General features: G+C 42.4%; 1 protein-coding gene across 3 annotated transcripts in view; it reads right to left on the bottom strand.

Annotated features, from left to right (window-relative positions):
- Positions 1-12,212, bottom strand: part of LOC125460035 (uncharacterized) — a 31,494-nt gene extending 19,282 nt beyond the window's left edge. For 2 of the 3 annotated variants that reach the window (XR_007249161.2, XM_048547097.2), the window contains exon 1: positions 11,712-12,206. Coding sequence is in view for 2 of the 3 variants with exons in the window: in XM_048547097.2 (XP_048403054.1) it covers positions 11,712-12,021 (310 nt within the window). In the remaining variant the exon portion in view is untranslated. Of the gene's footprint in view, positions 1-11,711 lie in introns of all 3 variants that reach the window. The other variant, XM_048547096.2, reaches the window with a different exon arrangement.
- Between the last annotated feature and the right edge of the window lie 2,893 nt (positions 12,213-15,105).

The following is a 15,105-nucleotide window of genomic DNA, read 5'->3' as shown; positions in this document are numbered from 1 at the left end:
GTCAGAGAGCCTGTAGTCACTGCCAAGAACCTCGGCCTGAGCCAGTTGCTAATTCTGAAGAAGGGTCAGTGGACCCGAAACATCAGCATGCAGATTATTAAGATTAATGGAATACTGTCTTTTACTAGGAAAAGAACTGAATGTAAATGTAAGGCACAAAAATAGAAATTGCTGTAAAAGCTCAGCAAGTCTGGCAGCATCTGTGTTTGCACATTCTCCTGTGTCTGCTTGGGTTTCCTCCGGGTGCTCCGGTTTCCTTCCACAGTTTAAAGATGTGCAGGCTAGGTGGATCGGCCATGCTAAATTGCCCATAGTGTTCAGGGTGTGTGGGTTATAGAGCAATGTGTCTGGGTGGGATGCTTCAAGAGGCAGTGTGGACTTGTTGGGCTGAAGGGCCTGTTTCCACACTGCAGGTAATCTAATCTAATATGGAGAGGAATCAGAGTTAACTCTGAGTTCTTAGCATAGATGCTGCCAGACCTACTGAGCTTTTACAGCAATTTCTGTTTTTGTCTCAAATTTATTCACATATTCTCGAAGCTTGCAGCACATCCTGCCATTCAAATTTACCCTTCAGCTGCTACACCAGCTTTCTGCACTAATTGTCATCAAGCTCGGTCCAATTTATTCATTCCTCCTTCCTTCTCAGACATATCATACCTCTTCAACATTGAAGCATTATGCTATCTGTTCTGGCTGATGTTTCAACTACAGAATTTATTTTAACCAAACAAACTGACACTCACACAAAATAAAATTCTTAGAACTACTTTTTATTGTATGATCTGCTGACAAGATGCTACATGCAAAATTTTGCTTAATATTTTACATACATATAGACATTTAGATGTTCACACGTATAAATATTTAGTTTTTTGTACATTTGGTATATAACTTTGTATCTTTTAATAATTTACAGTTTACAATTAAATAAAACAATACAATATAAATTTATATCTCAATTTTCAACTGTTTAGATTTATTTGAGCAACATTATTAGTTTGCTGTAACATTAGACATTCCCATTATACCATCTAATCCTCATATATTATTGAGCATATTTCTTCAGTTTCCACCAACAATCTTCTAGAAGATTGACCAATATTACATTCAACGTCCTGTGCATGCTGAAAGTGATATATTAAGTATACACATGTAGAAAATATTGATTGATGACTGGCTGGAAAATTCATGTCAGTAAAACATCATTTGCTTTTATCTATTGATCCTGCTTGGCTTGATGGAAATCTGAGTCAACGAACCATTGCTTTATCTGTTCATTTTGAACAAATGTCCATCATACCACCCTGTGGCTCACTCTGAGCAATGCCATAAGGGGTTCACTAGTCACACATTATAAATGACAATGGTATCCACTTTGAAAGTGAAATGTTTCTATTTGCATATATCCCACCACATTTGTTTAATGTTTTCTAAACTCAGCTATTAATTGCCTTATGTGAGGTCTTGCAGCAAGTAGTCTAAAAATCCAAGTTATGGTAAATTTTGAATCATAATTTTCCTGCCTTCCACTTAAATGTATTCCTTGGCAGTTTTCCATAAACTAGACCTGAAGAAGGGCCCAGGCCGGAAACGTCAGCTTTCCTGCTTCTCTGATGCTGCTTGGCCTGCTGTATTCATCCAGCTCTACACCTTGTTATCTCAGATTCTTCAGCATCGGCAGTTCCTACTATCTTTCTAGTTTTTTTCTGGTGTCCCAGTCAATACTTAAACGTCAACTAATATCTCAAAAAAACAGATCACTTGGTCATTATAATATTGCTGTTTGTGAGCGAATGTTGTCCACAGATTGGTTGCTGAAAATTCTACGTGATGAAACTGATTATGACCCTGATACTTTCTAAGCTGGTGATAGGCAGCACCACTTTTTCCTGATGTGGTCCCCATCTAGAAGTCAGCCTTATCAACATTGGGTGGGGAGGAGGCTGAAACCAAGGACAAGGAGTCCGCAGCTGTGGCACGGTGGCTCAGTGGTTAGCACTGCAACCTCGCTGCACCAGGGACCCGGGTTCAATTCCAGCCTCGGGTAACTGTCTGTGCGCAGTTTGCACAGTCTCCCCGTGTCTGCTTGGGTTTCCTCTAGGTCCTCTGGTTTCCTCCCACAGTCCAAAGATGTGCAGGCTAGGTGGATCGGCCATGCTGAATTTCCCACAGTGTTCGGGGGTGTGTGGGTTACAGGGGAATGAGTCTGGGTGGGATGCTTCAAGGGGCAGTGTGAACTTGTTGGGCCGAAGGGCCTGTTTCCGCATTGTAGGGAATCTAATGGGAGCTTGGCTTAAGTGTCCGATCTCTGATCACAAGGAGGGATCCATTTCCCAACCAGCAGTTGCTGGCCTGTGCATGGTTTAGGGCTGACTGATGGGCAAAGAAAATGCAATGCCAAGAAAGCAAGTGAACTTGGAACGATCATGGGGAAGCTGTTCTGCTCCTTTTGTCCCACAGACAGCTTCTTAGAGTCATACAGCATGAAAACAGACCCTTCAGTCTCTAAACCTTTCCAATCCATGTACCTGTCCAAATGTCATTTCAATGTTGTAAGTGTACCTGCCTCTCCTGCTTCCTCAAGCAGCTTGTTCCGTATGCTACAGAGGCATTTGCCTTTACTCTGAAACAGTCCACACTTCCCTTTAGCTGCTGTCTTTTGGTCAGCCAAAGTCAAAGCTGAGTTTGAAGAGCTCTGTCTCAGCATTCACAAATTTTAGGGAGGCAATGGCAAATTTCTGTACTCTTTACTTCAGCACGGGGGCTCAGTGTTTAGCACTGCTGCCTCACAGCACCAGGGACCTGAGTTCGATTCCAGCCCGGGCAACTGTCTGTGTGGAGTTTGCACCTTCTCCCCGTGTCTGCACGGGCTTCTTCTGAGTGCTCCGGTTTCCTCCCACAGTCCAAAGATGTTCAGGTTAGCTGGATTAGCCGTGCTAAATTGCCCATAGTGTTCAGGGATGTGCAGATGAGGTGGATTACTGGGGCATGCTTTGAGGATTAGTGTGGACATGTTGGGCCGAAGGGCCTGTTTCCAAACTGTAGGCATTCTATGAATCATAGGATTCTATGATCTTAATAAAAAATGTCTTAATGATTTCTTTCCTAAATGGCCTAGTTGACCTATTTTTAAGACTGTCCCACTTACCTTGATTACCACAACAGGGGAAAATAAATACATCCCAAAGAATCCCTCTAACATTTTCTGCACCTCAATCAGATCGTATATGTCAGGTAACATTCACACCACACAAGTGCCGGGCAATGACCATATCCAACAAGAGAACATCGAACAATCATGACCATGTCATTTAATGGCATTACCATCACTGAATCTCCTAAAATCAGTATCCTGGGGGTTACCATTAGTCAAAAACTAAACTGGACAGCTATATACATACGATGGCTACAAGAATAGGTCACCAGAAAGTTCCCATGAACATTTTTTTTAAAAATCCAGCCTGATATTCGAATTAATTTAACATTTTCCTGAAGTTTTACGATGCTCCACAACCTGAAAAAGTCGCAATTTTCTCACAAAAGGAAAACCGCAGTCAATATCATGGCTGTGTAAGTGACAGTTGGGATCCCAGGGTTTGGGGCTACACAGCCAGGAATCCCAAGGATCTTTAGTACAGGATTGCAGGTGGGTGAGGGGTAGCAGGTGCTTGGTTGAGGGATTGGTGTGACACGTTGATGAAGGAATAAGTAGGCAGGTGCTTTTGTGAGTGAGAAAGGTGGCAGGCTGAATAGGAGGTGGGACAGCTGGTGATAATCCTTGATAGGTATGTCCCTGTCAGGCAGGGAGGAAGTGATAAGGTAAGGGAACCGTGGTTTACTAAAGAAATTGTATCTCTTGTTAAGTGGAAGAGGGAGGCTTATGAGACAAGAGGGTTCAGATGAGGCGATGGAGAGTTACAGATTAGCTAGGAAGGATTTAAAGAGAGAGTTAAGAAGAGCAAGGAGGAGACATGAGCAGACATTAGCAGGTAGAATAAAGAGAACCCTAAAGCTTTCTATAGGTATGTGAGAAATAAGAGGATGACTAGGGGAGGAATGGGGCCAGTCAAAGACAGAAGTGGGAATTTGTGTGTGGGCCCTGTGGAGATCGGAGAGGTGCTAGACGAATAATGCCCATCTGTTTTCACTCAGGAAAAGGAGAATATTGTAGAGGAGAAGACTGAGTTAAGGGCTACTAGAATTGAAAGGATTGAGGTTAGTAAGGAGGAGGTGTTATCAATTCTAGAAGGTGTGAAATTCCCTGGGCTGAATGGGATTTTTCCGAGGATTCTCTGGGAAGCTAGGGAGGAGATGGTGGAGCCTTTGGCCTTGATCTTTGAGTCCTCATTGTCTACAGGTTTAGTACCAGAGGACTGGAGGATTGCGAATGTTGTGCCCTTGTTCAAGAAGGGCAGTAGCGATGACCCAGGTAATTATAGACCTGTGAGCCTTGCATCTGTAGTAGTTAACTCAGCCACATTAGGGGCATTTAAACAGTCCTTGGATAAGCTTATGGATGATGATGGGATAGTGTAGGGGGATGAGCTTAGATTAGTTCACAGGTCAGCGCAACATCGAGGGCCGAAGGGCATGTTCTGCACTCTATTGTTTAATGTTCTATGTTCTAATACGTAAGTTGGTGGATGGGTGATGAGGAGGTCAGGAAGGAACTGAGTAAGAGGTAGGGTGGCAAGTTGTTACTTGAAGAGGTATGGTGAGGCCAGATCAACTGTAGTCAGGTTAGTGTTTAGTTGGGTCGGACTGGAGACGGAAGTGGGAGCTGGTGGTGGTAGTGGTGTCAGGGGACTATTGCCCAGGTGTGTCACGTAAGTAAATAGCAGGACATATCAAACGAGTCATTCAGACTGCTCTTGGTCATCAGTGAAGTGATAGAATTAATTGATTGATTTATTTATGTACCAAAACACAGTGGAAAATTTGTTTGTGAGCAGTACAAGTAAATCACAGTACAGATCAAAAAGACATAGACAGAGACATACAGGTTACATTGCACAGAGCGTACGGTATACAAGATGAACATTAGCAAGATAAACATTATTTCAGGCGAGACAGCCCATTCATCAGTCTGATAATGGCCAGGAAGAAGCTGTTCCTGAACCTGCTGGTGTGTTTGTTCAGGCTTCTGTTTTTTCTGCCTAACGGAAGAGGTTATAGGAGATCATTACTGGAGTGTGATGGGTCTTTGATGATATTGGCAGCCTTTCTGCAGCAGCGAGCCATGCAAATGGAGTCCATGGATGGAAGGTTGGCTTCCGCGATGGTCTGAGCTGTGCGCACCATGGTCTGTAGTCTCTTATGGTCTTGGGCAGAGGGTTGCCATACCAGGCCGTCACCTACCTGGATAGTACGCTTTCAACGGTGTATCTGTAGATGTTGTGAGGGACCTTACGAACATGCCAAATTTCCTGAGCTGCCTAACGAAGTACAGGCGTTGTTGTACCTTCTTGACTGTTGCATCTATGTGTGAGATCCAGGGCAGGTTGTCGGTTATCATCACTGAAAAACTTGATGTTCTTCACCTTCTCAACATCAGGTCCATTGATGTCAATGGGGTGTGGTCTCCTCCTTTCTTCCTGAAGTCAATGATCGATTCTTTAGTTTTACCAACATTGAGAGACAGATTGTTTTCATTGCACTGCATCGCCAAGCCCTCTATCTCCCTCCCGTAGTTTGACTCATCATTGTTAGATATACATCCCACTGCGGTGGTGTCGTCAGCGAACTTATAGATGATGTTCGTTCGGAATCTGGCAACACAGTCATGGGTGTACAAGGAGTACAGTACAGGGCTCAGCACGCGTCCTTGGGAGGCTTCAGTAGTACATGTCATTGTGGAGGAGGTGCAGTTACCTGTCTTCATTGATTGTAGCCTGTGGTTCAGAAAGCTGAAGATCCAGTTGCAGACGGCATGTCATCAATAGTGCTATCAAGCAGCATCTGTTCATTAATAACCTGCTCAGTGACGCCCAATTTGGGTTTCCATAGGACCACTCAGCTCCTGTCCGCACTACAGCCTTGGTTCAAATATAAACAACAAAGCTGAATTCCAGAGGTGAGGTGAGACTGACAACCTGGACATCAAGGCTATATTTGACCAAGTGTGGCATCAATAAGCCCTAGCAAAACTGGAATCAATGAGTATCAGGGGGCAAACTCTGACCTGGTTGGAGTCATATCTGACACAAGGAACGTTGTTGGAGATCTGTTATCTCAGCTCCAGGGCACCTCTGCAGGAGTTCCTCAGGGTAGTGTTGCAGGCCCAACCATCTTCAGCTACTTCATCAATGACCTTCCTTCCATTGTAAGGTCAGAAATAAGGATGTTCGCTGATTATTGCACAATGTTAAGGATCATTCGTGACTCCTCAGATTCTGGAGTAGTCCGTGTTTAAATGTAACAAGATATGGACAAATTCCAGGCTTGGGCTGACAAGTGGCAAGTAACATTTATGTCGGGCAGATACCAGGCTATGGCCATCACCAAGAAGGTGCGATCTAACCACCGCCCCTTGAGGTTCAATGGCATTATCATCCTGAAACCTACACTATCAACATCATAGGGCTTACCCAACTAGCCAGAAACTCAACTGGACTCACCACATAAATATAGTGTCGACAAGAGCTGATCAGAGGCTGATACTGCAGCGAGTAACTCACCTTCTGACGCCCCAAAGCCAGACCATCATCTACAAGGCACAAGACAGGAATGTGATGGAATATTCCACACTTGCCTGGATGGGGGCATCTCCAACAATATGCAAGAAGCCTAACACCATCCAAGACAAAGCAGCTTGCTTGAGTAGCACTACATCCACAAGCATCCACTCCCTCATCCACCCATGGTCAGTAGCAGCAATGTGTACTATCTGCAAGGTACACTTGGAAATATATCAGTGCTCATTCACTGTCACTGGGTCAAAATCCTGGAATTCCCTCCCTCCTGGCATTGTGGGTCAACCCACAGCAGGTGGACTGCAGCTGTTCAAAAAGGGTCTCAAGGGCAACTACAGACATGCAATAGTTGCTGGTGAGCCACATCCAACAAGTGATTTTATTTTTAAAAAATGAGGTGTATTCAGGTGTTCAGGGGAATTGGAGATGAGGGGTATTATAACAGTTAAATCCTTCTAACATTAGTTTAAGGTTAAGGAGTGAGTGATCTAGAGGAGATCAGAGGAAAACCTTTTACCCAGAGGTGGTAGCTATATGGAAAATGTTGCCTGACAGGGTAGTGCAAGCTAGTGCTCTTCCAACATTTAAGGCCTGTCTGGATGAGCATTTAAAATACTAGGGCACAGTAGGCAATGGATGAAGTGCAGACAAATGGGATTAGTGTAGTCTGGTGTTTATTGGTGGGCATAGACACGGTGGGCCTTTTCCATGCCGCATTACTCCAGTTCCAAAGTCAAGATGTCAGCAATTCAGTCAGAACCCACCAACAAAGAAACAAACAAAGAAACCTACAGCACAGGAACAGGCCCTTCGGCCCTCCAAGCCTGCGCCGATCAAGATCCTCTGTCTAACCTGTCATCTATTTTCTAACAGTCTGTGACTCCAAAGTCTCTAACTGTCTGTTGCAGACATTTTCAGACAGTCCTGGACACAAGGATATTTCCCATCAAAAGTTTAAACTTCCCAGGCGCTACTCTCATGGTCAATGTGTTGAGATTTCCAAGGAGTTCTGGTGCATATCTTCTGGAAAAGATTCAGACTCTGAGAACCAGAAGTTATGGGCCCAATTGATTCACTACGCACACATAGAATTACAGCCAGAACTCTAAAAGGAATCAGAATTCAACAGTTTGCTCTAGCAGCAGAGACCCAACGAGTAGGACCTTATCATGACTGATGTTAGAACTGCAAAGAAGAGAGATTAATCAATGATAAATCTACCTCACCAGGGGCCAATTTCAACGGGTTGCTAAGGAAAATAGCCAAAACATATTGGAAAGAAAACATAAAGATAAAACACGGAGGACATTGCTTAGACGTTAAAGGAACAAAATATGACATTTGCAAATGGCAAACAGACAGAAAATACACTGATCAATAACTTATAGACAAACATATCATAAATCAATGAACAACATGTAAAATCAATTACTTACAATCTAAATAAAGTGGTTTACATAGGTATTACAGAGTTACCAATGTGACTGCCATTTGCAATACATATTCACAATAATGTACATTGCACAGCAAAATTCATTTAAGCATGAGAGATAATACTGAGATCTCACAAACAGTCTAACATATGAAAATGTATTAATATGGTGATGAACCCTTTTATCTTCCCGCCTGGCATCCAGCAGCTGAGAGGACCACGCTCTGCCTCCTGTCTTTTAGCTGCTTGCTCAATTCCCTCTCAAGAGAGACTTGACATTGGACTCCAGGTGCAACAATGATTCCACCCGATTAACAGCTGGTTAAAAAGTCTTTTTGTAGAGTATTTTCACATGTAGTGATGTAACTTACGTTTGAAGAATATTTAGAGATTATGAATGACTTGTAATGTATATTGTCCCATTTTTCAACACATTGGCAAGTTATGATTTTTATACTGAAACTTTTTTAAAAAATGTTTCTGTCACAATTTATGACTTGATGGAAAGGCATTCTTGGCAGAATGTTGTAGTTTCAAGCCCTCGTTTGGGATCAGTCTCCAGTGCAATACAGCAGACGTGCTACTTTGCAGGAAATCACTCTGATTCTATAACTGCCATATTTACAGATAGAATGTCAACTGAGGCCTTTGTTTGATCTCGTTAGTAATTCCATGGAGTTCTGTCTGTTGTCCCAGCTGACAGTTTGAAAGAGGGAGCAATCAATTTGAGGCAACTGAGATTGCGGCCAATGTACAAGTATTGAGGTAAAAGTACAAAGCAACCAGAATTATTAGAGCTGGTTTAAAAAGTGTGAGGTGCTAATTGCTTTTTATTTGCCTGTGGAATGAAACGTGAGCTTTCCGGGCAAAGTGAGCATTTGGTGCGCATCCCTAATTTAGTTCAATAACGGTCAAGTGTCAACCACATTGTTGTAGTTCTGGAGCCACATGTTGACCAGACCAAATGGGAATAACAAGCTTCCTTCCTTAAGGGATGTTAATGAACTAGATACATTTTATGAGAATCAGTGACAGTTAAACAGTTGCAATTACTGAGGTTAGTTTTCAATTTTTTAAAAATCTAACTTCCAATAGCTGCATGGTGGGGCTTGAGTCACCAGAATATTAGTTTGGGCCTCTAGATAACTAGCTAAGTGACAATATCACTAATCATCCCTCCCATTTTAAATCTCAACTACTTTTAATATTTGTTAGGGTTATTTCTGATTAACTTAATTGGCAGACTTGCAAAAGGCATGGCAGAGCACCTCGGCCCTATAAAATATACAGGTTGTGCCCAACAGGAACTCCAGGATACAGCTATGGCCTGAGCAACTATATGTGTAGGAAGTACAATCGCTTAGAGGAGACCTGAGGCTTGAGTAGCATCAGTAACAATTTTGGTATATCTGTGAGGTTCACAACCATATCGATGGCATGTTTGGGGATGTGGTCACCCCATACTACAGAAATGTATAGGCAGAGAGTAAAGTGAATTGGGTATGAAGTTCAAGAATGCTAAAAGCATCTCACTCTCCATTCAGTTTATATCAATACCAATGACATTGGTAGACAAAAGAATGAGGTTCAGCGGAACAGTTGAGCAAACAGGAAAGGAATTAACAGAATTAAAGGATTTCAAATGGATTGATCCCAGTATAGTGCTTGATAACTGTAAAAATGGGACTAAGAAAAATGCGTTACTCAAGAGATTGTGCAAGCACTAAAGTTTTATGTTCCCAGGCCAGCAGCACCAATTCTAGAAACAATTATTCAGGATAGAATAAATAATCACATGGAAAGTTGTGGGCCAATTTGGAAAAGTCGGCACGGATTTGTTTAAAAAAAAATTGCATCTAACTCGCTGGAGTTTTTTTTTGAAGCGGTAACAGGGATAGATGAAGACGAGGATGTTGATGCGGGGTACATGAACTGTCAAGAGGTGTTTAATGCAGTTCTACACAACAGACTTGGAGGAGAGTTACAGATCATAGAATAAAAGGGACAGTAGCAATATACTAGCTGAGGAATAGGAAACGCAAATGAATGGTTAATGCTTATTTTTCAGGCACAAAGAGGGCTCGTAGCCCACTGTCCCAGATAGGGGTCTTGGGACCCCTAGTGTTTCCAGATATATAAATCACTTACATTTTGGAATGCAGGGAACTTTGAAAGTTTACAGACAATTCAAAATTTGGGGCAATTGTAAACTGCAAGGAGTACAGTGCAGAACTTGGCAGAGTGTGTGCATAGGGGGCAGATGAAGTTCAATGCAGATAACTTGGTATAAAGAACATGGAGAAATGATACTAACCAAAGGGCACAATTTTCATGTAGATGTTTCATGAAAAGTGGTAGGACAGGTAGAGAGTGAAAGTTGAAAAGTTGCAAAACTGAGAAACTTTTCACACTGAATGACTGAAGGCTAGAATGCACTGCCTTGCAGTGTGGTGGAGGCAGTTTTAACTGGGGCATTCAAGAGGGCATTAGTAATTATTTAAATAGAAATAATGTGCAGGGTAACTGTGAAAAGACAGTAGAGTGGCTCAAATTAAACTGGTCAGGCAGCCAGTCCGAACGGGATGGGCTGACTGACCTTAACCTGCATGAAAACAATTCAGTGAAAACAGTGATTCAACTTTAATAACGTTCTGGGGACCAAATTTAGGGAAGGATGTAAAGACCATCAGTGCAGAAAACATTTACAAGAATGGATTTGGGGGTGAGAAGCTTCAGTTGTTGATGCCTGGGCTATTCTTGAAGGTTGTGAGATGAGATTTGATAGAGCTATTAAAAATCATGAACGCATGGTAAATTGAGAGTAAACAAAGCGTGGAGCTGAAGGAACACAGCAGGCCAGGCAGCGCCTGAACGGGAAAGCTGACGTTCCGGGTGAGGATTCATCTTCAGAAAATAATTACAGGGAATCTATTTCAATTGGTGAAAGTGTCCAGAAGACACAGGTTTAAAGTGAATGACAAGTGAAGACAAAGTGAGGAAAGACATAGTTACCACTCACAATTAAAGAGTCGTGAAGACAGGTGTATAAACAACAAAATAAATCAGGGCTCGGAGAACGGGACTGGGGTTAGCCGAATTACTCTTGTGCAGACAAATGGCCTCAACGGGTAAAACGACTTCTTGTGTTGCGACCATTTTATGGTTTTATAGTTTTTAACTCTCTCAACCAAGAAATCACAGTCATCTAATCAATATCGTACCAAAGTTTTCCTAGGTACAAATTAGCTGTCTGTTGATACACATCAGAGTGATTGATTGACTGCATATCGGTTAGTGAGGACGTTACGTGTTCTTTTCTTCTAATTTATTTAACAGCGAACTCTGTTTCCTATGGGTTACGCTCCTCGTGATTGTGTGACTTGTTTCTCACTGCCTCTCCTCGGGTTTGTGTTGTACAGAGCTGTTCTCATTCCCATCTCCCTCTTTCTCTCACACACACACATACATGGAGGGTTTTCCCTGCGAAATATTCAACAATCAGCACCTCTTTTGTTCCTCTCTCCCCACCCAAGCCTCCATCCAGTGTGGGCTACACCACATTCCTGCCACTGAATGTTGCCTACCTGTTCCACCGTGTACGCTGCTCCACAGCGGTGACTCGCCAGTGTCTTTGGAGCTTTTCTTGGAGGAGCCCTTGCGTTTGTCGGTTTGGCGGGATTTAGCTAAGCCTGGGTTATACTTCAGCACAGCCACGCTGGTCCGCTTCAGCCCTTCTTGCCTCTTGTGTTTGACCGGGTTTATCTTCGACGCTTGCTTGACTTGCCTCACCTCACGCACGGAGCCCCCGGGCAGGACTAATTCCCCGATGGACCGGGTCTTGCAGGATTCTCTGCGCTGTTTCCCTCTGTCACCTTTGGCCACATCGTTCTGCATCAGGGTGTGGGAAAGGCTACACGGCTCAGTCCCGCGGTCACCCTCTCCCTGTTCTGGGAGAGCGCGCGCAACAGTTACCAAGCAACCTGGTAGCGCCTAGCGTTGCCTGGATACCCTGGTTACTTTGTCACCGCTCACCGCGAGGCGGCAGCTCCTCAGTCGCTACAGTCCCCTCAATGTTCATTTCATCCTTCCGGAACTGGAGGAAACACAGAGGTAAAAAGAAATACGTGATTTTAACACGGAAGACTCCGAAACAGAGGCGTGTGTTTTTAAACGTTTAATTATTTCCATGTCAGTGCAGCGCCTGTTTCACTGGAATCGATTTTGTTTAACAAAATACGACGCCTACATCGCTTGAATAATCCCCTCGGGAATGGAGGTCCTATGGCGCAGTGGGTCACATCCCTGCCTCTGGGTTCAGGCCTCCCAAACCCCAGATTTGACGACAATGAAAGTGCAGCCACAGTGGGGCAAAAGAGGTTTAATATCAACTTGTAAATTCTTTCAACTTTTTAAAAATTTCATTCCTGGGATGTGGCTGTCGCAGGCGTGGCCAGTATTTATTGCCCAGAAGAGTCAAACACGTCAGCTCATCGAGCCACATGTAAATCCGACCTGTTAAAGGTTGCATATTTCCTTCCCTGAAGGGCAATAGTGAACATCGAGACCTTAATGGTCACTGATGTCACAAGCCGTCCCTGCAGATGGCCATTCTTTACACAACTTTCACATGGCCAGTTTTCAGCAAAGTATGCAAGTAAATGCTTTCATCCTGCACTTTGATCAAAGCGTAAAGTCTTGATAACCTCTGAAGAAAATGCAATGCTTTATCTTCTACCCATGTTTTTAATTTGCAATTAGATCTTCTGAGAATTGGTCTGATTATTCTAGTAAATCCCACCAGGAACAATGGTAATGTTTGGGCACTGTGGAAAAAGGAGACATGCTATTTGTTGGAAAAGCTGCATTGATGGATTCAGTCAGCTCAGCAGTCAAGTCTCATTTTTCCCATTATGCACAAGGCTTTTCCTATGAAACTGTAAATATTCTTCACTTTCAGATTCCAGCAGTCAATTCCATCATTGGCATTGCAATATTCTGCCAACGCAATCTGAATACTGCAGGAAATTGGTATTCTGAGGTCCTTTGCTCACATCCCTTCCAGTTCTTCCCAAGTTTTATTAGTTGTGAAAGTCATACCTACTGGCTTCGGTCATCTCGCAAAAGATTGCTACTTAAATTCCCTCTGGTCTCAAAAATAAGATTATCCACCATGTTTTAAGTGATAAGTTGGGCTTGACTCCATCAAATGTTAACTAGTTTTCCTTATTAAAAGAAATGTTTAATTTATGTTTCATCGTGTGACCTCTTCAAGCACTGCATGTACAATTAGTGATGTATATAACACATAGTTTGCACACAAGGGCCCACTAAAAGCAAATTCAAATTTGCTGGTTAAACCTGTTTTAGTCATCCTCGATAGGGCATCACTTTCATCCTTACTGCTTTGAAATGTCTTGAAGAGCCTCCAGAATTAGCAGACACCTTGGTTTAACATCTCATCTAAAGGATGTCACATCTGATATTGCAGGACATACTGCCAAACAGTAGTGTCAGTCTGGATTATGGGATAACAGTAGTCTTGCAAGCAGTCCTCTTGGTAGGATGGATGTGGCATCACTGCACACAGGTGAGAAAGTGTAATGGTTCTTGAACCAGTGATAAGTGCTATTAAAGTTTAACTTCTGTCCCAGTCTAGCACATAGCTTTCATTTTAAGACAGAGTCTATATAAGTTATGAATAGTGTAATGTGCATTAATATTAGTATAGTACAACTGACCATAATTGTACTGCAATTAAGACCAATCCAGAAACAAACACAGGATCTTCAGCAACACGTATAACAGTTATCCACAATGGCTAGCCAGCATGATGCAACTGTACAAAAGGCAGATATGGTCCAAAAGGAGTAAATTAGTCACTTGTCCAGATATTAAGGTATTGATTTGTTGTCTTTTTTTAATCATCAAATACAGGAACAACAAGTTGATCTCCTCTGTAGAAGTATGAACTTGCCTTTCAGTTTTAAAATCTTAAAATCTAACTAGAGTGGTCTTCACAAATGAAAATGTTTCTGAATATACTAATAAGCTTTGAAAAAGAGCAATCAAATCAGTCAGATCTCCTTTAGAACTTGGTGTCATGAACCATCATTTTCTTGATATGAACATTTTTAAATGTTTACATTTTCATTAATTTCTAAGATGACTAAAGCTTGAGAAGAAGAAAGCCAGGTTAATTCTTACATAAATAGTAGGACCTGATATTTTGGGCCTAGACCCCTCTTCAGAAATTCTTCAAAATGTCTGAAGACCCCGAAACGTCAGCTTTCCTGCTCCTCTGATGCTGCTTGGCCTGCTGTGTTCATCCAGCTCTACACCTTGTTATCTCTTAATTCTTACATACCTATTTTCAGCCTGAAGGCAGGTTTATAAGTTATATTGTCTTTTCAAGACATCTGTCCCTTCCACTATAAAGGTTACTCCACATACAACCTTTTCTTTATGAGAGTGGGTGAGACCATGCCTATGAATATTTAGTATGGAGCTGGAGAAGCACAGCAGGCCAGGCAGCATCAGAGGAGCAGGGAAGTTGATGCTTCAGGTCAGGACCCTTCTTTAGAAATCCCATTTGTGTTATGGGATCCATAATGTGTTATCTCTGACTCCAGCATTTGCAGTTCTTGCTATCCCTATGAGTATTTATTTGGCTTTGACCTGAATTTTTTTTATGTTTGTTTCATTTAAGCAATTTCGAACGCAAACATTTTTAACCTGACAAAGAAATGCTAATTTTTATTGCACAGCGACTTGACATTGCTGGGAATATATTCATTATCCTCACTTATTAGGTATTCCTACAGTATAGTGATGCAGCTTTGCTTGGAAGTAATTCCCTATTCTTACATAATATTGGAATGTTTATTGAGGAGCAACTCATGAAAAGACCAGCACATTACAACATTTTGACATATTCACAGGTTAATAGTTTCCACTGTTAATTGACAACATGAATAAGGC

This window comes from Stegostoma tigrinum, chromosome 16, assembly GCF_030684315.1.
Source record: "Stegostoma tigrinum isolate sSteTig4 chromosome 16, sSteTig4.hap1, whole genome shotgun sequence".
Classification (NCBI taxonomy): domain Eukaryota; kingdom Metazoa; phylum Chordata; class Chondrichthyes; order Orectolobiformes; family Stegostomatidae; genus Stegostoma; species Stegostoma tigrinum.
Note: the sequence above shows the minus strand (reverse complement) of the source record. Positions and strands in the feature narration are given on the sequence as shown.